Genomic DNA, 23,607 nt, shown 5'->3' on the forward strand with positions numbered 1-23,607 from the left:
AATCACTTTAACTGCCATGGATCAATGCTATGGAATCCTGGAAATTGTAGCTTGGTGAGGCACCCACATTCTTTGGCAGAGAAGGCCCAAAACTCTGTAAAGCTACAACTCCTATCATTCCACAGCATTGAGTCATGGCAATTAAAGCAGTGTCCACCTGAATTAATTCTACAGTGTAGATGTACCCACAAACCCAGATTAGGTTTGTAGTGTAGTCTGCAGGATACATTCTAATTCCTTAGTCTACATGTGGTAAGAGAGGATAGCCAGGAAGAAAGACATCTGTGGAACTATATTTATGCTTCAACTGCCATGACTGTATCCCATTGAATCCTGGGGTTTATCATCTGATAAGATACTGAGACTATCTGGCTGAGAAATACCTTTCTGTTAACTTCAAACCCCAGAAACCCATCAAATCTTGCTTGGCAGTTGGTGGACTTACATACACAATCCCTCATTGTCCGAGTATGGTGACCTTCCAAGTGTAGTGTCTTGGAGGTGGGTCCTTAGGTGACTGTGGAGCCCTATTCTTGATCCACAAGTTCTCCCACAGTGAGGGCAACGGTTTCCAGGTGGAAGGCGGTCCCAGTCAGGGTTGGCTTGATGGGCCTTCCTCTTGGCATGTTTCTCCCTTTCACCCTCCATTCATGCCTCTTCGAATTCCACAGCACTGCTGGTCACAGATGACTTCCAGTTAGAGTGCTTGAGAGCCAGGGCTTTCCAGTTCTTGGTATCTATGCCACAGTTTTTGAGGTTCGCTTTAAGCTCATCTTTAAATCTCTTTTTCTGTCCACCCACATTCTGTTTTCCGTTCTTGAGTTGGGATTATAGTAACTGCTTTGGGACATGATGATCAGGCATTTGTGGCCAGTCCATCGCTTCAATACTGGTGATCTTAGCTTCTTCCAGCACACTGACATTCGTCCACCTATCTTCCCAAGAGATGTGCAAGATTTTTTTGGAGGCAACGCTGATGGAATCATTCCAGGAGTTGAGTGTGATGTCTTTAGACAGTCCACATTTTGCAGGCTTATAACAGGATTGGGAGAACAAAAGCTTTATAAACAAGCACCTTGGTATCCTTACGGATGTCCCAGTCCTCAAACTTCCTCAATCCTAGTTAGTTGAATAATGCTTGTATTAATGATGCAGTGTTAAACGGCCTGTGAAGTTTTGCAGAATGCTGTATTGTACTCCTTGTTAATCATTGATGGAAAATAATATTTCTCAGGCGATCTGATCTGGGGGACCAGCGGTGATTTCTTCCAGTGTAGCAGGGACCAACATGATATTTACATCTATTGGAAACTCACCAGAGAGCAACATCCAATGGCATTGAGAGCTGGTGCCAATCGGGGGGGGGGGGGGCACTTTGAGTAGCCCTTATGTATAGAATTGGCTGCTTCACACTGGATCCCAAGGAGGAATTAAAATCACTCTTGATTGAAGGAAAAAGTGCTCATTCTTTCTTCCAAATGAAACTTCTCGATCTTCTTGCTAATCCCAAGAATCTTGTCCTAGGTGAGTTTCAGTTTGCAATTGCAGCCGATGACAATGCAGAGTTCTGGCTGAGTCCAAGTGAGAACATCTCAGATCTCCAACTCATGGCCAGTGTGGGCAAGGTATAGTATCTGGTTTTCTGATTTCTTTGATTTTATCCTACCTTATATATACTTGATGAAGAGATACAGAGAAATACATTATTGAAGTCTTATAATGCCTGTAATAATGCTACCCCTAAATTCGGACACTATGTGATTCATGTTTATGGACTGTACTGCCTACAGTGAATTACCTAATGTAGTCCTAGAATGCATTGGAAATGACCTGGTTTATACAGATCCATCGAGTTTGAACACTTCTCTAAAATCCTTTTGGAACCCCAACTGGAAATGTTGCAATTATCAGATGGGAAAGTTGGAACAATATTAATCTGCTAACTATCATTATTTATTTATTTATTTATTTGCAGTTTTTATATTCTGCCCTTCTCACCCCACAGGGGACTCAGGGCGGATTACACTGTACACATATATGGCAAACATTCAATGCCAATTTTTTACATACAAACATATACAGACATAGACAGAGGCTATTTAACTTTTTCTGGCTGCCAGGGGAGCTGTCGCTTTCATCGTCCATCTGCGACGCTGATGAAGCACTTCCGCATTCCTCACATGCTTCCCCACTGGAATGCTTTGCTGGAATCTTCTTTATGGCCTCATAAATCAGTTAATTTAGCCTCCCCACACTTTAAGGTGGTACCTTATTTTCCTACTTGACAGATGCAACTGTCTTTCGGGTTGCAAAGGTCGACAACAGGCTACACACAATTGGCTGGAAACCCACTCCAACCTGGGCTGGCTTCGAACTCATGACCTTTTTGGTCAGAGTGATCTTAATGCAGCTGAAACTCAGCCAGCTGCGCCACAATCCCGGTGCTATACTTACTCATGATATAAACCTTCAGAAATGTATGAAACTCATGTCAAAATGTGCGGTACTATGATTTCACTGCCATGGCAGTTAAGGGTGTCAAACTGCATTAATTCTATAGTACAGATGCACCCTGAGAGTGGAAGGATTTGAAATGAAAGCAATGAAATAATAATTGTGCCAAGTTTATGGATCTTTGAAAACATACCTGTAGACCTCAAATTAAAAGTTTTCCTACCTACTTTTAGATTAACGGACACTCTAACCACTTGTAAGCCTGGTATCAGGTGAGGCTACCCCTAAACAATTTCAACCTTAGGAAAGTTGCTATCTCCCATTCTAATGTCCTCATCTATGAGGGCAAACTTTGTCCCTCCAGGTGTTTTGGACTTCAACTCCCACAATTCCTAATAGCCCAACACCTGTGCTGTCACAGGCTTTCATGGCTTGAACCACTGGGTTGCTGTGAGTTCTTTGGGCTGTATCACCATGTTCCAGAAGCATTCTCTCCTGACATTTCACCCACATCTATGGCAGGCATCCTCAGAAGTTGTGAGGTCTGTTGGAAACTAGGCAAGTGGGTTTTATATATATGTGGAATGTTCAGGGTGGGAGAAAAAACTCATGTTTGCTTGGAGCAAGTGTGAATGTTGCAATTGGCTCCTGTTAGGAATGGTGGGATTTGGAGACCGAAACACCTGGAGGGTCGAAGTTTGCCCATGCCTGAGCTATAATAATCAGATGCTCTTCTGGCCAAAGGTTCTAGAAATAGCAATCCATGACACTGTCATCTTTAATCACTGAACATTTGCACTGTTTATTTTGTGGTTGGGTGCATGCAACTGCTCAGTAATGTGAGTGCAAGGCGGCTCCATGTGAATGATGCATAATGTAAAGGGCACATTCTCTATCTTTGGGCAGACTGGAAAGGAGTGGACAGCACCTGGGGAGTTTGGAAAATTCAAGAACCAAATCTCAAAGCCAGTGAAGTGAGTGAAAAGCATGTTAACTCCTTCTATAGTGTGTACCCTCTATTAAATTTGCTTGCCAGATTTTCTTGACCTATGATGTAAATATATTAGTCAGGAAAGGAGCATATTTTCTGGTTTTAAAAATTGTCCTTTAAGCACATTGCAAGTTAAAATGCTTGTGAATGGGGGAGATGTATCCTTCTGTCCTCACCGTGGTTTGGCACCGTACTCTTAAATTAATTTCAGAGTGCTCTCTAGTGTCCGTTTCTAGTATTTTCTGAATATATGGGGTGGGTCAAAAAGTTTTGCTTCCTGTGTCATAAAAATGTTATAAATGAACATATAACAGCAGAAGTTGCTACAGATCATAGCCTGAACTGTCCTCTGCACAAAATGATAGTTCAACATAGTCACCATCAATTTGTACACATTTGCACCACCATTTAACCCAGGCATCAAAACCATTTTGGAAAAATTCAGGGTTTTGCTTCGTGATCCATGATTTTAAAGCTGTTTTAATGCCATTCAAGTCATTGCATCTGAAATCACATAGGTTGTCTTTCATATGGCCTCTGGCTTCTCTGCGTAGTCTGACACTGAATTACATTATGGGTCACAAAGTGTAACCCATTTTTTTCCCTAAATAATAATAATAAACTTTATTTATACCCCACCATCTCCCCAAAGGGGACTCGGGGCGGCTACTATGAGGCCAAGCCCGAAAATACAACACGACAAAATAAAATACAAAGCAACGAAAAAATGCATCATAATAAAATACATAAAGTAACAAAATTAAATAACAGTTGTAAAGTAATATACTAAAAAAAAGAACACAATGAGGGGGCCAAATGCTCAAGATAAAGGTGTTAAAACCCTAGATGAGATAGTAGTGGGAAAATGTATTGGTGAGGGAGGAGCTCATAAGGGAGGAACAGTCAGGTTAGGCCTTCATTAAGGATGGGATGGGCGGGGGGGAGTGCATTATGAGGTTTTGATGCCTGGATTAAACAATGGCACAAATGTGTACAAATTGATGGTGACCATGTTGACTGGTAGTTATGTGTAGAGGACAGTTCAGGCTATGATAAGTGGCAACTTCTGCTGTTATATGTTCAATTATAACATTTTTATGACACAGGGGGCAAAACTTTTTGACCCACCCACATACATTGACTCTTCTCCCCGTGCCAGTTAAGACAAATTTATCTTTACAGATTTCTTAATAATTTAACTTCATGGATTCATGCAGTAATTGATGTGCATGTATTATTTGACAGCTTAGCTATCTAAAATTGTTCATTATTTTTAGTGTCACACGTTGAAGCGATCAGTAGTGTGAGGAAATATAATTCATTAATAGTTTGTTTTCCTGATTTATTACAAGATTTGCCAAGAGAAGAAAACAGTAAATACAATGAGATCTATTAATTATTTGACTTTTAAAAAGCTTGTTCCTACTAACCTTGGGTTCTTTCTTTGGTTTCTTCTTCCTTCTTGGTTACCAGCCCAAAAAAGGGTATATCCCAACTTTAACAAAAGGATAGTCAAAGTGATTTGGTGGTCTTCACATCTAAAGATCTTTGGAAGATACTCTGCATTCAAAGCAAGAAACTCAGGCTTGTCACTATTTTCTTTTGACAGATTGTCATCCACAAATAAGTACTACTTTGAGGTACTTCACAAGCAAGACGACCAAGGCACGGACCACGTGGAAGTGGCAGTAAGTGTTTAGACTAGCTATAGCCCAGGCATGGGCAAACTTTGGCCTTCTAGGTGTTTTGGACTTCAACTGCCACAATTCCTAACAGCCTCAGGCCCTTTCCTTTCCCCCCTGAGGTTATTATGAATTGTGGGAGCTGAAGTCCAAAACACCTGGAGGACTGAAGTTGTCCATACCTGCTATAGCGTTTAGTTTGGATAGTGGTCATTGTTGATTTCAGCCTGATGCTTCAAATACAATGGGGTGGCTGAAGCAATCAAAGCTGATCCATATGCAGACCTCAAAAGATGTTGTAGTTGTAAATGGTACCAAGGTGCACCAGCAGGTAACTGATAATTAGATTCAAATATTGAAAAAGTCCAAAACAAATTGGCTTAAGTCAATTAAGCTATCCAGAGTAAACATCCCAATATGGTGTAGTGGATTGACCATTGATTGGACTACAATTGGAGACAAGGGCTCAAATCCCCACTCAACAATAGAAACCCACATGGTTTCACAGAGGAAGAGGAAGGCAAAGGTAGTTCTTCTTTGAACAAACCTTGCCAAGAAAAGCTCTTGATGGGCCCACCTTAGTTTCATCCCAAGTTTCACCCTAATGTTGAAACAACAGTAAAGATCCCACAGTTGAGACATTTTTTAATCAAAACAATTATCCTATAATCTTCAAATAGGGTTAGTTTATTATGACTATATGGATTATTATTATTATTATTATTAAACTTTATTTGTACCCCGCTAGCATCTCCCGAAGGACTCGATGCGGCTTACAAAGGCCAAGGCCTCAATACACAACATAACAATACACTTAAAGCAAATTAAAAACAATTAAAGCAGTATTAAAACAACAAAACCACAAGCAATAAACAATACATCAACAAGATAAAACTGGGCCGGGCCAGAGTACAGGGTACAGGATTAAACAGTGCTGATGTGACAGGATTAAAAAGTGCTGATGTGACAGGGCAAGTGCAGTCTTAATTCTAATAAAGTGCGTCTGGGACTTGGTATTGGAGATTTCCTAATCGGGAAAGGCACATCGGAACAACCAGGTCTTCAAGTTCTTTCTGAAGACTGCCAATGTAGGGGCCTGTCTAAGATCTTTGGGGAGAGTGTTCCAGAGACGGGGGGCCACCACGGGAAAGGCCCTGTCTCATGTCCTCACCAAACGTGCTTGCGACGCAGGTGGGATCACGAGCAGGGCCTCTCCAGATGAGCGTAGTGAACGCGTGAGTTCGTAGACGGAGATGTGGTCACGCAGGTAGGCTGGTCCCAAACCGTTCAGGGCTTTGTAGGTAAGCACCTGCACCTTAAATTGGGCTCGGAAGATAAATGGCAGCCAGTGGATGAAATTCTAGCTGGCAAAATATTGTACGTCAAGCCATTCTGTTAGCAGAAATCACAGGGGCAAAACCCATTTATTTTTTAAGTGAATTGAATCTAAGATAGTGTATTTGAGAAATGTTCCAAATAAGTTGATGCCCACATTTTCCAAGGAAGAAGTATCCAAATTGGATTGTGTTTTTCAGTGATTTTTGTGAGTCAGAAAATATGCATCTCACAAAATATGCTATATCAAGTTTGGAAAATTGCACTTGCCTTTTAAATGAAAAACATTAGTATCCCTATGTAAATTTCTTTAAAATATTGTTGATTTCCTGAAATTAAACCTGAGAGACAGAAATACCTTAAAGAACATAGTAACATTCATTTTAACTATGTTAACTTTACCTGAAATCATTGATTTGAGTGATACATCCATAGATATTTCAGCAAGTGACAAATTCAGTTTTATCATTTGAGTAATATGCCAAGGAGCCAATATGTCCAAATATGGAATATTATTGAAACACCAACAAAACTTTCCAGTTGGCAAACAATCCAGAAAGGGTATTAAATCCAACAGGTATGGCCTCAGATTTAGGTCAATTAGCAGAATAGCCATAAAAAAGCAATGAAAGTTGAAGACTGTTTAAGATCTGACAGATCACAACAGCTGTCAATCTCTCACCTTATATCTCGCTTTGAAAGTTGCATTCCAGAAAGCATACATGAATGCAAAGCCAAAAAATGTATTCATTCTTACTTACTTTTTCAGGAAAATGTGTTTTAAAATTTCAACAAATATTAGTATCATTGCTTGTTAATGATAAATGTGACAATTTCCTTGTAATAATTAGAGAGAAAGAATGAAAAATAGCCTTAACTATTGGTCCCAGTAAAAACTCCATTGTAATTCATGCAATAACTTCAGGGTGGTCTTCAAATTAGTGGATTTTTTCAGTCTTAGTGGAGTTGTTGTATATGCATTTTATATACCTGTCCTGCCATTGTGTCCAGAATGGCAAATTATACAGTTTGATGTATCAATTAAAAAAAGTTTAAAAAATAAAATTGCGAACTACAACTCCTATTATCCATATTCAGATTGGTGAAAACTGTATTTGGATTCTTTGGTTGATAGTTGTGCAGGTTTGTCACAGACTGTTCTCTGATAATTTTCATAACTGACAAAAGTTTTATATGCCTTGATCTCTTTCTTTCAGTGGAGGTTGAATCACCCAGAAAACAACTTTGCAATTATTGACTCTCAATTCCTCTCCCTTTATATTAGTAAGTATCTTCCGACCACAAAATTAATACTGCTCAAACAGCTTTGAATTCATTAACTCATGTAATTCATAAAAGGTTTTGCAGTATAAAGTGGACTAGAAAAATACAAAACTTACTGAGGTTTTTTTTAGTGAGATTTATATTCTGCCTTTCCTCCAATGTATTCTGGGAGATTTGTGAAATGGGCAATGGGAAAATATCTCCCACTGCTTGGAAAACACAATTTATTTCTTATTAGTATTATGTTTATTTATACCCAGCTTTCTCTCTCCACAAGGAGAATCAAAGCAGCTATGTCTTCTTTTCTTATTGATCTTTTTTGTTTTAGATGAAAGCCTTTTTAAAATGGATGGAGTTAGCCACATCCCACAGACGTTGGCTACTCGTCGGAGTCGGATCCTGCCCAGTCGGGCTGCAATGGAGCACCCAGCAGACATGCTGAAGCTTGACCCCCGAGATACTATTTATGCATGTAAGCATCACAGCTGAAGCCATAGTTCATCGTGTAACACGTATTAGAGTTCCAGGACAGGGAGAGACACCTTCTGTACCTGAAGGTGCCACAGTAATAATCAAAATAAGCAAAAAATAATAATCTCAACTATTCTAAAAAATGAAAACCACAAGGAACTGGGTCTAATACATAGATAGTGGCAGGATAATTCTTGAAGGTAAAAATACAAAAATGCTATGATTAGGATCACCCAAAATGTCAACAAAGCTTTTGAATTCTCCAGAACTCATCCTCTGATTTTCATGTCTTAAATACCTTTTTCTTTGAAGCAGAAAGAACTACTCAATTCATTCTTAAGCAGACATACCAGATCAAAGCAGGCTATGTAGATGGCTAGAAAGTAAAGGAAGGGAAATGTGTGAAGAGAACCAGAATTAGTAGCGCCCAAGGGCCAGAATGGTGTAGTGTTTTGAATACCGGACCAGGGTTCAAATCTCCATTCTGCCATGGAAACCCACATAGTGAATGGATAAGTCACACTCTCTCATTCTCAGAGGGAGAGGCAGTGGAAAGCCAGTTTGTCCAGAAATTCTTTAGGGTTTCCCTATATTGGAAATAACTTGAAGGCAACCCACCACAACATTGGTAAAACATAGTATTCAATGTCTTACAAATCAGTTTGAGATGGCTTCAAAAAAGTATTGCATTAATAATAGATCATTTTACTAGGAATGTAAAACTATTGTAGTCATTGTCTCTTTATCAGTTATTTTTCTTTTTTGTCTGCTTCCCAGTGCCTCTCATAAGAAAGTCACAGATTCGCAAGATCTTTCCTGACTGTCCCTACAAACCAAGCTACTTGGTCAATGGGCTTCCACTAAGCCGCTACCAAGGACTCCAGTTTGTAAGTGTCATTCTTCAATTCAAGGATTTGTCAACTCAAGTTATGTTAAGAGATGGCTTCATTATAAGAAAAAGTGTAGTTATCTGGCCATAATGGCAAGTGGTTGATCAACAAATAACAAACATTTGCCTTGCCCCCTGCCTTTCTATTTATTTATTTAGGTTAAAGCAATGCTTCTTAAACTGTGGGGTCTTGACCCCAAATGGGTCCCTTTAGTTCCCCACCAGTGGTCCCCTAGAACTAAAATATGATCCGCGGCCTCACAGTTACTACATTGCAATGAGAGCGAATGGTCTTGTGTAGCTCTCTTATAGTGCCGAGGCAACAGGGATGTCAGGAAGGGAGAGGCTGATCAACCATGAAAGATGTGATAACAAGCCTCCTGACTGCTGTTTCTCCTCCTCCTCCTCCCTCCGTTCCATGTAGGACCTGGAAGTGGGGGCACCTTGGTGTCTTTTTAGGCCTGTTCTTGGAATTATTGGGGGTGCTGATTCAGAAAATTGCATTGGATTGACCACATCAGCTCTAGATTATTAAATATAGGTTTTTTTGTGGCTGAGCAGATGGCGACTACAGGATGGCATATATTTTGTATCAGAAATTAGAGCTGATGTGGTCTATCCAATGCAATTTTCTAAATCAGCACCCCAAATAACCAAATCAAATCTAAAGTTGACCAAAAACTGATTTGCAACACTTTTAGTCCTAATGTTGGAGGGTGGTCCCTGGTCAAAGCAATTCCTGTTCAAGTGGTCGCTGGTCAAACAAAGGTTGGGAACCACTGCTTTAGCTCAATGCTTGAGGTCACAAAAATTGGCAACAATAAACAAGTTTCTGAACACTGCTAATTTACAGAAATCTGTTAGCAACAGCATGCAATGTTTCCTATGGACGCTGCAGAAAATGCTTCAGCTGTACTTCATAAAAAAGGGAAATCAGCCAGTTTAGCAAGTCTTGCAAATGTTGATTTACTTTCAGTAAACGTTTGATTTTTATTTCTAATACCTGAGGTTATGTAAAAATTTCTCAGGCAAAAATTTGTCACGGGTGGAAAAAGTTTAAGAAATTCTGGGTTAAAGTACCAAACTATATGTATAATGTTAAAAGACAGCAACTCAATGTGTAAACCTGTATTGTAAAATTAAGGTTGTTCTTTAGAAATGAAGGGTGTTGCTTGTTCTCTTCTTCTTTTTCAAAAAAGAATGGTCAGATGTTCTGCATAGTTTCTACTACTGCACACTTGATTAAGAAACCATTAATGTCGCTCATCATTTTTGGCAGATAAACTGCCACTTTGAGTTAGTGTTGCTTCAGTTCTTCATACTCGTTCCAATTGAGAGTCTTGCTACAAACCTGATTTTTGTAACCAATACACTTTGAATATATACTCCCAAATTAGAATAAAAGAAGAATGGGAATTGTGTAGCCCTCCAGATATGGCCACACTGCATCTCCCAATATTCCTCACTGTTTACTAAGTTGTCTGGAACTGCTAGGAGTCCAATTACATCTGGGAAGGCCACACAATTTTCACCTCTAAACTAAAAGAATTAGAGTGCAATGTTGAATGTGTGCACTTGAAAGTAACTCCTACAGGATTCAGTGGAGGATACTCCCACATAAGTATGCATAGGATTGCATCTGCAAGTCTCCGGAGAATTAGATGGTATCTCAGATTTGAATGTCTTAAGAAAAATTCAGTTGCCGCTCTTGAGAGGTGCTTACATGATATCTGAGTAGCATATATGTTCATTTACCCTAAAACTGTTTGTTCTTGTGATTTATAGGGCACTGGGTATGGACTTGTTCTGGCCTCTAGATCAAGCATGGGCAAACTTTGGCCCTCCAGGTGTTTTGGACTTCAATTCCCACAATTCCTAACAGCCTACTGGCTGTTAGGAATTGTGGGAGTTGAAGTCCAATACACCTGGAGGACCGAAGTTTTCCCTTTCCTTCTCTAGATATTGATGAACTCCAATTTTAAGCCAGGAAATAGTGAGGAATGCTGGAAGTTGCCATTCAATGGATTCTAGAGAGTGTCATGATTATCACCTCATCCAAAAGCAAACCATACAAATTTATTCTGACAATTAGAAATTATGATTTTTATATGAATTTCTTTTTCCAGGTTCACTTATCATATGTCTATCCCAATGATTATACTCGTTTGAGCCATATGGAAACACATAACAAGTGCTTTTACCAGGAAAATGCCTATTATCTGGAGAGGTAAAACTGACCTATATAACTGAAAATAAGATTCTAATTTCAAGAGGGAGAGAGAGAGAGAGAGAGAGAGAGATTGATTGATTGCTGGTCTGATGTTATTAACCTTCCTTCTGCTGTAGGTTTTACAATAACTTTAGACCAATAGGATATTTTTAGATTGTACTAAAATATTGTGTGTGCGCAATTTCTGTTGTAATACCCTAATGGCACCGGATCCCCTCTGATCTTGGAAACTAAGCAGGGTCACTTATGATTGTTACTTGGATGGGAGACTGCCAATAAATACCAGATGCTGTATATTACAAAGGACGGGGCTAGCAAAACCAACCCTGATTATTCATTGCCTAAGAAAAAAGTATAGTAAAGGTTTCCCCTGACATTAAGTCTAGTCGTGTCCGACTTTGGAGGGTGGTGCTCATCTTCAGTTCTAAGCCGAAGAGCTTCCATTGTCCATAGACACCTCCAAGGTCATGTGGCCAGCATGACTGCATGAAGCACGGTTACCTTCCCACCAGAGCAGTACATATTGATCTACTCCCATTGGCATGTTTTCGAACTGCTTGGTTGGCAGAAACTAGGGCTAATAGTCGGAGCTCACCCCACTTCCCAGATTCGAACTGCCAACCTTTTGGTCTGCAAGTTTAGCAGCTCAGCGGTTTAACCCGCTGTGCCAGCAGGGAGCCTCTGCTGCCTAAGAGAGCCCAATGAAAAACTAATGAGTTTACCATAAGGCAACATGAAGGCATGTAAATACACAATACAGGTACTACAAATGCGTAAGTAGAATAAGCTACATAGTCCTTTAGGAAGTTGAGAAGAAAAAGACAGAGATGTAGAACTATTTATTTATTTATTTACCGTGTTTATATCCTGCCTTTCTCTACTCCAAGGGGGACTCAAGGCGGCTTACATATGGCACTTAGTGCCTTAAGACATACAAACGTTAACTTTAAAAAAACTAATTAAAATTAATACATATTAAACATAATTAAAATGCATTCCCATGTTTAAAAAAATGCAAACAATTGGAATTTTATACTATAGGGCTAAGAAGAATAGAAGGTTTATATAACTAGCATAACAATATGAATCGATTCTCCTGGAAAGTTACTATTTTCAAGCTACAGGTAGTAAGTTGTTTGTTCCTCCAGGATGAAGGTAGGAAAACTTGCCTGCATTGATCTTTCAAACAGATTGACAGAGAAAAGGATGAAGGAAGTACTAAATGCTGGCCAATTCAACAGTGAAGCTGTTCTTCATGCCTGAATTTCCTTTCTAACTCCTGCAGGTTTGGATTTTCCAAGTACATGAAAATGGACCAATCCGATGGCAGAAACCTAGATTCTGAAGAAATGCTAAAATATCCAGGTATCCATCTTCAAGTATAAGAATTTTGATATATGCTGTTCCCAAATATCTATATTCTTTTTTGAGGCACGGAAATATATTGACACATTCAGAAAATGGGGAATGATGAAGGGATAACTTTATTTCAGTTCACAAATTTAGCTCAGAAAAGAGCCAAATTTATCCCTGAGTTGCCTTCAGGCTGATATGGGCAGAATAACTATGATGTAAATAAATAAATATATTGTTGAAGGCTTTCATGGTCAGAATCACTGGGTTGTTATAGGTTTTTTCGGGCTATATGGCCATGGTCTAGAGGCATTCTCTCCTGATGCTTTGCCTGCATCTATGGCAAGCATCCTCAGAGGTAGTGAGGTCTCTTGGAACTAGGAAAAAGGGTTTATATATCTGTGGAATGACCAGGGTGGGACAAAGGACTCTTGTCTGCTGTGGACAATTTCAACAGAAAGGAGGAAACCATGAAAATGAACAAAATCTGGCTACCAGTATTAAAAAACTCTAAAATTACAACAGCACAACAACAGAGAGGAAACAAACAAGGACATCTAATAACCTCTCAACAAAAGTTTGCTCCAGGCACTGTCAGGCCATTATATGCTAATCCAGCTGGTCAGTTGAAACATTCACACCTAGCTCCAGCAGACAAGAGTCCTTTGTCCCACGCTGGTCATTCCACAGATATATAAACCCTTTTTCCTAGTTCCAACAGACCTCACTACCTCTGAGGATGCTTGCCATAGATGCATGCGAAACGTCAGGAGAGAATGCCTCTAGACCATGGCCATACAGCCCGAAAAACCTACAACAACCCAAATCAATAAATAAATAAATAAATAAACAAATAAATAAATTTATGCAGGTTCATCTCAATAAGTCGATCAAACAGTTTTCTTCCCCATCATCAGTCTGGATGAGTTGTTGTGAACAGATTGCGGTGTGATAGAAACGTAATTGCTATTTGTTTATATACACAGAATTGTTGGGTTTTTGTTTCTCTTTTGTCAAATGTTGAGGTCTGTAATATTTTGTAATGTTTTGGTATAAACGAGTGCACACAAACATAAACATACAGCTTTTTCTCTCTTCAAATCAATGTATATGTCTTTAGTCCAGGCATGGGAAAACTTGGGCCCTCCAGGTGTTTTGGACTTCAACTCCCACCATTCCTAACAGCCTCAGGCCCTTTCCTTTTCCCTCTCAGCCGCTTAAGCGGCTGAGAGGGGAAAGGAAGGGACCTGAGGCTGTTAGGAATGGTGGGAGTTGAAGTCCAAACACCTGAACACCTGGAGGGCCCAAGTTTTCCCATGCCTGCTCTAGCCTAAGAAACCAAGAATGACTTGGGTGGGGAAACAAATTCAGTGCCTTTCTCTGCTCAGAATCTGAGAAGAGATCAACAAGGCATAAGATATGTAATTCTGTACAACCTTTACAGGCTATGAAGAGGAAAATGTAGACGATTCCCAATATGCCGATCCAGAAAAGGAAGACACCATTTCTCCATCCAACCCTACTACACCAAAGCCAGAACAAGGGCCATCCCTGGCCGCTGGATATGCCAATGTTTATGATTATTCCCCGCAAAAGCATCGGAATCTCTTAGCAATTCCTGGGAAAACTACACAGAGAAAAGAAAAGAAAGGACGGAAAATGAACATCAAAGCCAACGCAGAAGGAACTTCACCCACGAGGAAGCCTCCACTGAAACAACGAATCATGGGCAACTCCAGAAACTCTTCATATAATGACAGGACAGTCCATGAGTTATCAAACACCAAGAGGAAAGTGGAAGATAAAGGATTGCAGGTAAATAAAAGGCCCAAAGTGGCCAGGGAACAAAATTCATTCAGGCACAAGGATGCAGCTGGAAAGATCACAAGAGAACCAAGTCCAGTTCAGTTAGGTTTCAGTACAAATCGAAACAAGAACCCATCAATAGACACCACAAAAACAAGGAGACAAGCTCAAGTATTTGACAAAAGTGCTGGAAAGGTCACCCTTCAAAAAACACCTGTTCATGAAGACCAGTGGTTTAATCAAGTGGATTCATACATAGCCCAGCATAAGGCAGCAGATGCTGCAAATGTCATTTTGGGAAGGGTGGACCTGGTTTCGCACCAACCTGTCCAGACTGATTCTGTCCAGCCAACAGTCCAAGAGGAGAAGCATGATGGGGAGGTTGTGGTGCTGGAAGAAGAGGAAGAAAAAGCTGGTGAGGGGGAAGAAGACTTTGAATACATGCCGGTATTTGACCAGCTAGTGAACTGGGAGCAGACCTTCCAGGCAAGTAACTTGGACTTCCAGCTGCTGCGGACAGACTGGATTGATCTGAACTGCAACACTTCAGGGAACCTCCTTTTGAAAGAAAAGGAAGCCTTAGACATCACACAAGCTTTCCTAACAAAACTCAACCAGAAGAACAAAGGGTAAGATAGAAGGTATCTTTCAATCTCTCTGCTCTTTGCTTGGGATAAGAACTATAGCCCAGAGCATATACAGGCAGTCCTCGAGTTACAAACATCAAACTCACAAACAACTCATGGTTAAGAGTGGGGGTGAGACAACAGGAAGTGAGAGAAATCTACCCTCAGGAAGGGAAATTCACTCATGAAAAAGTTTTCATGGGGAAAAGGAGTCTCAACTGAAGTTTTTTCACCAAACCTTGCATCCACGACACGTCGGTTTTTTTTTTCAAAATCCAATTATCACAGGGACAGAAAGTGCAGTGAAATCTTTTGGTTTGGCTGGAGTTACACTATAAAAATGTATCTGTTCCATCTTACAAACAAATTCAACTTAAGAACAAGCCTACAGAACCTATCTTGTTTGTAACTTGGGGACTGCCTGTATTGGGATTATGTGTACCTTGAACTTTTGAGGTCTAAGTAGCTAGCTCAGCAGATCTCCAGAACGTATTTGTGAAATGAAGGAAGGATTGCTTTTCCTCCTTTACAGGGAGGTCTGAGCATATTTTGCTATAGTCTTGGAAAGTATGTAATATGGGATTAAGTTCCCTCTCATGCTTATCTTGAAATGTACATTATCCAGTCATGCCAAGGGCAGATATTGAACTCGAGCCATGTAGCATAAATTGTGACTTCTTATTTCTGCATTAACAGAATAATTCTCCTGTTTCCCTGAAAATAAGGCAGTGTCTTATATTAATTTTTGCTCCCAAAGATGCGCTAGGCCTTATTTTCAGAGGATATCTTATTTTTCCATGAAGAAGAATTCACATTTATCGTTAAACCAAAAAATGAACATTTATTATATATTGTACTATAGTTGTCATTATATAATAAATGTACTTGCTCTCACACACAGGGCCACAAAAATAAGGGCTGTAAAGTACCTGGCTCCCACACATTGTCTGGAGACTGTAACTATTTTATTTATTTATTTATTTATTTATTTATTTACAGCTTTTATATTCCGCCCTTCTCACCCCGCAGGGGACTCAGGGTGGATTACAGTGTACATGGCAAACATTGAATGCCAGTTTTTGACATACAAACATATACAGACATACACAGAGGCTATTTAACTTTTTCTGGCTGCCAGGGGAGCTGCTGCTTTCATCGTCCATCTGCGACGCTGATGAAGCACTTCTGCATTCCCCGCATGCTTCCCCACTGGAATGCTTTGCTGGAGTCTTCTTTATGGCCTCATAAATCAGTTAAATCTCCCACAACAGTTCCTGGACCACTTGTTCTGTAGGGACGGTATTGCAGCTTCCGACCACCAGGCGGCGCATGCTTCCAAACAAAAACTTTGCTAGGTCTTACTTTTGGGGGAAGCCTTATATTTAGCAATTCAGCAAAATCTCTACTAGGTCTTATTTCCAGGGGATGTCTTATTTTCGGCAAAACAGTGTAGTTACAGGACGATATCAAGCCAGGATGCTGACCTTTAGCAGTTTAGGATTGGACCTTGCAACAGTTAATACTAGACAGGGTGGGATTACAGATTTTGGCAAGGATGCAATGTTAGGAAAGTAGTAAAGTGTGGTGGGATATGTAAATTTGCAGGTTTTAGTGCTCGTTTTAAAGCCAAGTTCTTGTCACTGATAATCTTTACAACTGGAATTCTGTGTGATGATTAGTAGGCTTGGGCGGTTTCGTTCGTTAATTTCGTAATTCGTTATTAATTCGTATTTAAATTAGCTTACGATCCGATATTGAGCCATGCAGGAGTAATTAAAAATCGAAACAATTTTTTCAATTTATTTCGTAATTGTTTTGATATTGTTTCGAAATTGTTTCGTAATTGTTTCGAAATTGTTTTGTAATTATTTCCGTATGTCTGGTGCAAGTTTTAGGGTTGTTGTTTGTTTTATCAGTGATAAAAAATAAATTATCACACCAACAGTCAACAACAGAGGGAGAGGGAAGCTTCAGAAGTTCCCCCTGTCCCATTTGGAGGGTTTTTTAGCATATTGCGGAATCGCGTCCGCCATTAACGAATCGATTCGTAATTGTTTCGTAATTGTTTCGTAATTTTACGAAATTTCGTATATTTCGAACTTTTTTAAAGAAAAATTTCGGAATTCTTTTAAAGAATGAAACGCAAAAACCCCCTAAAAACGAAACGAGTTTAGAACCAAATTTTTCCGTAGTTACCCAAGCCTAATGATTAGGGATCTTCAGGAACTCAACTGCAGGGTGTTTCGAATGTGCTGAGCTTTAAATAATATTTGAAATGTGTTCTAAATTGTTTTTATGATGTGCTTTTAGAATATAATTGATTAGTTGTTTTTATCTTTGTAGAATAATATTTCAGCTGGTGTTTATTTTATATTTTTGTAAGCCACTTTGAGCCCCTTGCTGAGAGAAAGACGGGCCATTAATTTATTAACGACTACTGATATCAGAGGTGGTCTTGGCCCTCCTCAGCAATATCACTGCTACTTTTCCTCCCATTCATGTGTTCAGCTAGCTACCCTCTGTCTCTCCCATCTATTTTGTAGGGAATGTGACTGTCTTCCTCCTCCTAGAACAGTATTGAGTGATTTTGTCAAGGGAAATAATAAAGAGTACAGTGAAGATGTCACAAGGTTGAAATGTATCAGGCCTGTGTACTTATACTAGGTCAGAAACAGGCCAAGATCCCAGGGTGCAAACAGGGTGCTTCCAATTGCAGGCGATTCCAACTGCGGCGCATTGTAAATATAGAAAAACGACAGGATCACCTCCGGGGCAGCCGATACCTTCTTGAGCTGGAGCTTGTGGAGCAGGGAAAGCGTGTTGTCCGATTCTCAGAATACATCTTTGCACGGGACTGGCCCGGTGGGGGTGGCAACGAGGAGGAGAAGGCTATGAAGGACTTGGCATGGGGCCGCACGCGTCACCTGATGGCTACTATGGATGAACCAACCCTTTGCTGGCCATCAGGCTTTTCCTGGAATCACCGTGCTGTTGTCCACTTCATCGTGCCGGGTAAGCAGTGGTGGCCAGGGAGACTTAGATTGCAATGGTATGAACATATTGGATATTGTTAAAACAGTAATGGGAGAATTACGAAATGTAGCCCTTTGGTATTTATAAAATCCCTGGGTAAATATGTTGAGTTTCAACAAGGAACTTGAAAGATCCTACCATGGCTTCCCATTGTGCTTAGTTTAGCAGATGTGCAATATTTTAATTTTTTGTTTTTCATAGAATCATAGAATCAAAGAGTTGAAGAGGCCTCATGGGCCATCCAGTCCAACCCCCTGCCAAGAAGCAGGAATATTGCATTCAAATCACCCCTGACAGATGGCCATCCAGCCTCTGTTTAAAAGCTTCCAAAGAAGGAGCCTCCACCACACTCCGGGGCAGACAGTTCCACTGCTGAACGGCTCTCACAGTCAGGAAGTTCTTCCTCATGTTCAGATGGAATCTCCTTGTAGTTTGAAGCCATTGTTCCGCGTCCTAGTCTCCAAGGAAGCAGAAAACAAGCTTGCTCCCTCCTCCCTGTGGCTTCCTCTCACATATTTATACATGGCTATCATATCTCCTCTCAGCCTTCTCTTCTTCAGGCTAAACATGCCCAGCTCCTTAAGCCGCTCCTCATAGGGCTTATTCTCCAGACCCTTGATCATTTTAGTCGCCCTCCTCTGGACACATTCCAGTTTGTCAATATCTCTCTTGAATTGTGGTGCCCAGAATTGGACACAATATTCCAGGTGTGGTCTAACCAGAGCAGAATAGAGGGGTACCAACCATTAGTACAGGTTAATGGTGAATTACCTTATCATCTTGCTTAGCCTTCCAATGCCATACATTAACAATCTGATATTCTTTGTCACTGTCCCAAATCTCCCAAGGGAATGATAGCCAGCTCGTTTGAAGCCATAATTGTTGGATCTTCCATGCTTTATACAAGCAAAGAAGAGCTATATGTGTACCTGTGGTCTAAGAATTTGACATTCAAAAATTTCATCACAGATGTTTTCTTGTTTGTAAATTTAGCGATGTATGAAATTCACAGTTCAACTTTCACCCATGATAGAACTCAAGGTAGTTGACCTGGGGTTTTACTTGGTCTCTCGTCCAAGAACCAGACAGATTCAGTCTTGCTCTGCTTCAACAGAATGACTGAATCCACCAGAGGTGATCAGCTTCCTCAGATTGAGAAGGCCTCATTTATCCTTCATGAGACCTTTGAAGGGTCATATTATTTTCATGTGCACTTCATACTTCATACTTTATATATCCTCCCTTTTTTGCTCATGTCTTCTAGGGAACACAGGGGCAATTTAATCACGTTTTTAAATGCAAGAGAGCTTTTATTTAAAGAGGATGTCAACCAGAAGTTGAGTTTGGTGACACTGGAAACTTTGCAAATGGTCTTGAGATAGCATGTCATCGCACCGCACACTGCACATCGCACTTATATTATAATCCATATCCCTCCGACACATCAGCACTTTTAATCCTGTACCCTACTCCGGCCGGCTCAGTTTTTAATAATGTCTTGTTGTATTGCTATTGTATTGTTTTCTGCTTAATCTGTTTTTTATTTGCTAGGTATTGTATTGTTGTATTGTGTGGGCTTCGGCCTGTTGTAAGCCGCATCGAATCCTTCGGGAGATGCTAGCGGGGTACAAATAAAGTTATAATAATAATAATATAATAATAATAATAATAATAATAATAATAATGTCATCCATAGGTCAGTATCTCTGGGCATGTTAAGCCGGCAGAAGAGTAGGTTGACAGGAAACATGATTGATGGCCATGTATAAATATGTGAGGGAAGGGAGGAGGGAGCAAGCTTGTTTTCCGCTGCCCTGGAAACTAGGACACAGAACAATGGCTTCAAATTACAAGAAAGGAAATTCCACCTGAACATGAGGAAGAACTTCCTATCTGTGATACTCTCAGCCCTGGAGTGTGGTGGAGGCTCCTTCTTTGGAGGCTTTTAAAAAGAGGCTGGATAGTCATCTATCAGGGGTGCTTTGAATGCAATTTTCCTGCTTCTTGGCAGGGGGTGGACTGGATGGCCCATAACATCTCTTCCAACTCAGTGATTCTGTGATTCTCCACTCCTGCCCTAAACAACTGTGTTTATATTTTAAAAGTGGATCTGTGCAATTAGAAGTTGTTAAGTTCAATTGTTCCTAGAGGAAACTCACCTTAGGTAAGTTCAGTGCTTCAATGTCATGTAAAACTCTGCAACCTCCTGACAAAACTGAAGTAAGTTTTATAAGCTTTACGAAAACAGCTCATGGAATCATAGTTGGAAGAGACCTTGTGGGCCATCCAGTCCAACCCCCCTGCCAAGAAGTAGGAAAATCACATTCAAAGCATCCTCGACAGATGGCCATCCAGCCTCTGTTTAAAAGCCTCCAAAGAAGGAGCCTCAAAAAGTTTAATTATATAAGATGAGTCTTCAAACCAGTTTTGCTCTGATTCTATTTTCCCCGTTATCTCTTCTATCTATCAGTCAAAAACCAGGCTCGGTGGGTGATGCAGTTTATTTCAGACATGGAAGAGCTAGTGAAGGTTACAAAGGACCACTACTTCAGTGTTATCATCACAGACTACAGTAGTGACGATATGGATGTAGAAAAGGCTTTGAAAAGATCCACGTTGCGCAGGTGAGAGTGCATGCATTGCAAGAAACATATCAACAAACAACGATGTGGGCCACTGTTTATGCAGGTTATGAAGGGGGTGATGCAGTCATAACGGTCTTCGCTGTAAGGATGTGCAACAGAAACAAGTTTTCAGCCCTGTGCAGCCCTGCAGCCCATCCCTATAGCATATCCCCACGATAAACTACCTCTTCAAGACGTGTGGCTGCCTCATGGTTCTCTTCCTACCTGCTGAGCAAACTGGGTGATACCATAGTTAAGGTTTCCCCTGACATTAAGTCTAGTTGTGTCTGACTCTTGGGGTGGTGCTCATCTCCATTTCTAAGCCAAAGAGCCGACGTTGTCCGTAGACACCTCCAAGGCCGTGTGGCCAGTATGACTGCATGGAGCACCGTTACCTTCCCACTGGATCGGTACCCATTGATCTACTCACACTTGCATGTTTTCGAACTGCTAGATTGGCAGAAGCTTGGACTAACAGTGGAAACTCCGGGTTGTTGTAGGTTTTTTCGGGCTATATGGCCATAGTCTAGAGGCATTCTCTCCTGACATTTCGCCTGCATCTATGGCAAGCATCTATGGCAAGAAACGTCAGGAGAGAATGCCTCTAGACCATGGCCATATAGCCCGAAAAACCTACAACAACCCAGTGATTCCAGCCATGAAAGCCTTCGACAATACAATGGAAATTCACCCTGCTCCCCAGATTCAAACTACCAACCTTTCAGTCAGCAAGTTCAGCAGCTCAACGGTTTAACCTGCTGCAAGTGGCCCGTGATACCACAATTATTCACTTAAAATTCTAAAGCCTCTAAGTAACTTTAACTAACTTTAGCCAACTCCCAGACATCACCGTTTCTCTGCTGGGTCTCGGTTTGGTATATTCTTACTTTGCAGTTGCATGAATTGCAATTTCTGTTTAACCACACTTTCAGTTATTGGGATAAACAGGAACCATTGTTATTTTCCATAACCATTAATGTTGCTTTAGAGTTAAGCACAATTAAATTCAGAAGAGAGAATCTGTGTACCAGAAAAACCGGGCCACAAAACAAGGTGCTCTAGATTGCTTAGCAGTCATGCTTTCCCAAAATATTGTTTCCATCATCCAGGAAGGGCATGAAGGGTGTTTGAATTGTTAGTGAAAAATTTAAAAAATAAAGCAATTATTGTCTGACTTCTTTTCAGGTACCAGTACTTGCGATTGACAGGGAACTTTGAGCGCTCTGCAGGCCTGCAGGCTGGCATAGATTTAGTGAAGGTGAGCAATGGCAGCCTGGCAAGTTCACCTGCAGAATGTGAGGTGATGCCTACAACATCTGAAGGGCTTCATCAATCATAAAGGACTTAATCCTAATTTGGGAGTGGATAGAAGGGGATTGTGTCAATAGTACATGATGTCTCTTTAACTCTTGTCATTCTATAGCCTACATAACTATGAAATTAGTGGGATCTGCCTATGTGTCTTCTCATCATTCACCAACTGACAGGAATGGTGTGTGTTGAAGTTCAAAACACCTGGAGGGCCATAGTTTGCCCATGCCTGGTCTAACAAACAAGACTCAGGATTGTGTTCAGTTCTTCTTTTCATTGGTGTTTTTGGGACACCTTCCATGCACACATGCATGCGCCACTTAAATTTAGAAGACTGTGGGGATAACAATCTGACAGTTTTGTGTCTCCACTTACAGGATTCCCACAGCATCATTTTCCTATGTGATCTGCACATCCGATTCCCAGCAGGAATTATTGACTCCATTCGGAAGCACTGCGTGGAAGGGAAAATGGCCTTCGCACCCATGGTTATGAGGCTGCATTGTGGAGCATCCCCACAACAGCCCGATGGTGAGGAGTTGTTGATAGAAAGTGTATTTTGTGTAGATTTGTACCTCATGATCAATGCAACATTGAACAGATTTAAGGAAGTTCATAGTTTAGCACAAGCATTGATAAGTTTGTGGGATCTAATAAAGTTAAAGATTTTCCCCTGACATTAAGTTTAGTCGAGTCCAACTCTGAGGGGTGGTGCTCATCTCCATTTCTAAGCCGAAGAGTCGACGTTGTCTATAGACACCTCCCAAGGTCACATGCCCAGCATGACTGCAAGGAGTGCCGTTATCTTCCCGCCAGAGCGGTACCTGTTGATCTACTCACATTTGCATGTTTTCCAACTGCTAAGTTGGCAGAAGCTGGGGCTAAATGCAAGAGCTCACCCCACTTCCCGGATTCAAACTGCCGACCTTTCAGTCAGCAAGTTTTAGCAGCTCAGCGGTTTAACCCACTGTGCCACCGGGAGCTCCTTGTGGGATCTACTTTCTATAAATTCCTGTCTTAAAATCGCAAGGGCTCTCACACATAATTTAATAATAGACACAACTCATATATTGTATATTGTAATAATAAATGAAATGATAATCATGTGATTGATACTCCGTAGAGTAGAATTCACACTATTGTGTCTGCCTTGTATCTAGGATGCACTGCTTCATTTTTGTAGGTAAAAGTTCATGAGATTGAAGGATCTTCAATTTAACAGAACATAATAATAATAATAATAATAATAATAATAATAATAATAATAATAATAATTTATTCATACACTGCCCTCTCTCCCTGAAGAGACTCAGACTGGTTTCCAACACTTATGGGAAACATTCATACAGCAAAAAATCCTTATCGAAAGCTAACATGCCAGGGAAAAGAATTCCATCCTTGCCTTTTCCCTATGTGGAGGCATTCCTCCTACCCACCTATTTTCTCTTTATTCCTGTCATCTCATATTTATTGGGACTGTATATATTTGTGTCTTTAGTCGGAAAAAGCAATGCCCAT

The 23,607-nt window shown here is 40.5% G+C and overlaps 1 protein-coding gene across 1 annotated transcript in view; it reads left to right on the forward strand.

Moving 5' to 3' along the window:
• Positions 1–23,607, forward strand: part of B4GALNT3 (beta-1,4-N-acetyl-galactosaminyltransferase 3) — a 117,465-nt gene that overhangs the window by 88,765 nt on the left and 5,093 nt on the right. Inside the window, exons 5-17 of the mRNA XM_060776741.2 lie at positions 1,525–1,625; positions 3,361–3,428; positions 5,055–5,133; positions 7,680–7,746; positions 8,075–8,218; positions 8,995–9,104; positions 11,233–11,333; positions 12,622–12,701; positions 14,134–15,124; positions 17,838–18,133; positions 20,625–20,778; positions 21,964–22,036; positions 22,467–22,620. Coding sequence (XP_060632724.2) covers positions 1,525–1,625; positions 3,361–3,428; positions 5,055–5,133; positions 7,680–7,746; positions 8,075–8,218; positions 8,995–9,104; positions 11,233–11,333; positions 12,622–12,701; positions 14,134–15,124; positions 17,838–18,133; positions 20,625–20,778; positions 21,964–22,036; positions 22,467–22,620 — 2,418 coding nt within the window. The remainder of the gene's footprint in view (positions 1–1,524; positions 1,626–3,360; positions 3,429–5,054; positions 5,134–7,679; positions 7,747–8,074; positions 8,219–8,994; positions 9,105–11,232; positions 11,334–12,621; positions 12,702–14,133; positions 15,125–17,837; positions 18,134–20,624; positions 20,779–21,963; positions 22,037–22,466; positions 22,621–23,607) is intronic.

The sequence above is a fragment of the Anolis sagrei genome, chromosome 5 (assembly GCF_037176765.1).
Source record: "Anolis sagrei isolate rAnoSag1 chromosome 5, rAnoSag1.mat, whole genome shotgun sequence".
Lineage (NCBI taxonomy): Eukaryota > Metazoa > Chordata > Lepidosauria > Squamata > Dactyloidae > Anolis > Anolis sagrei.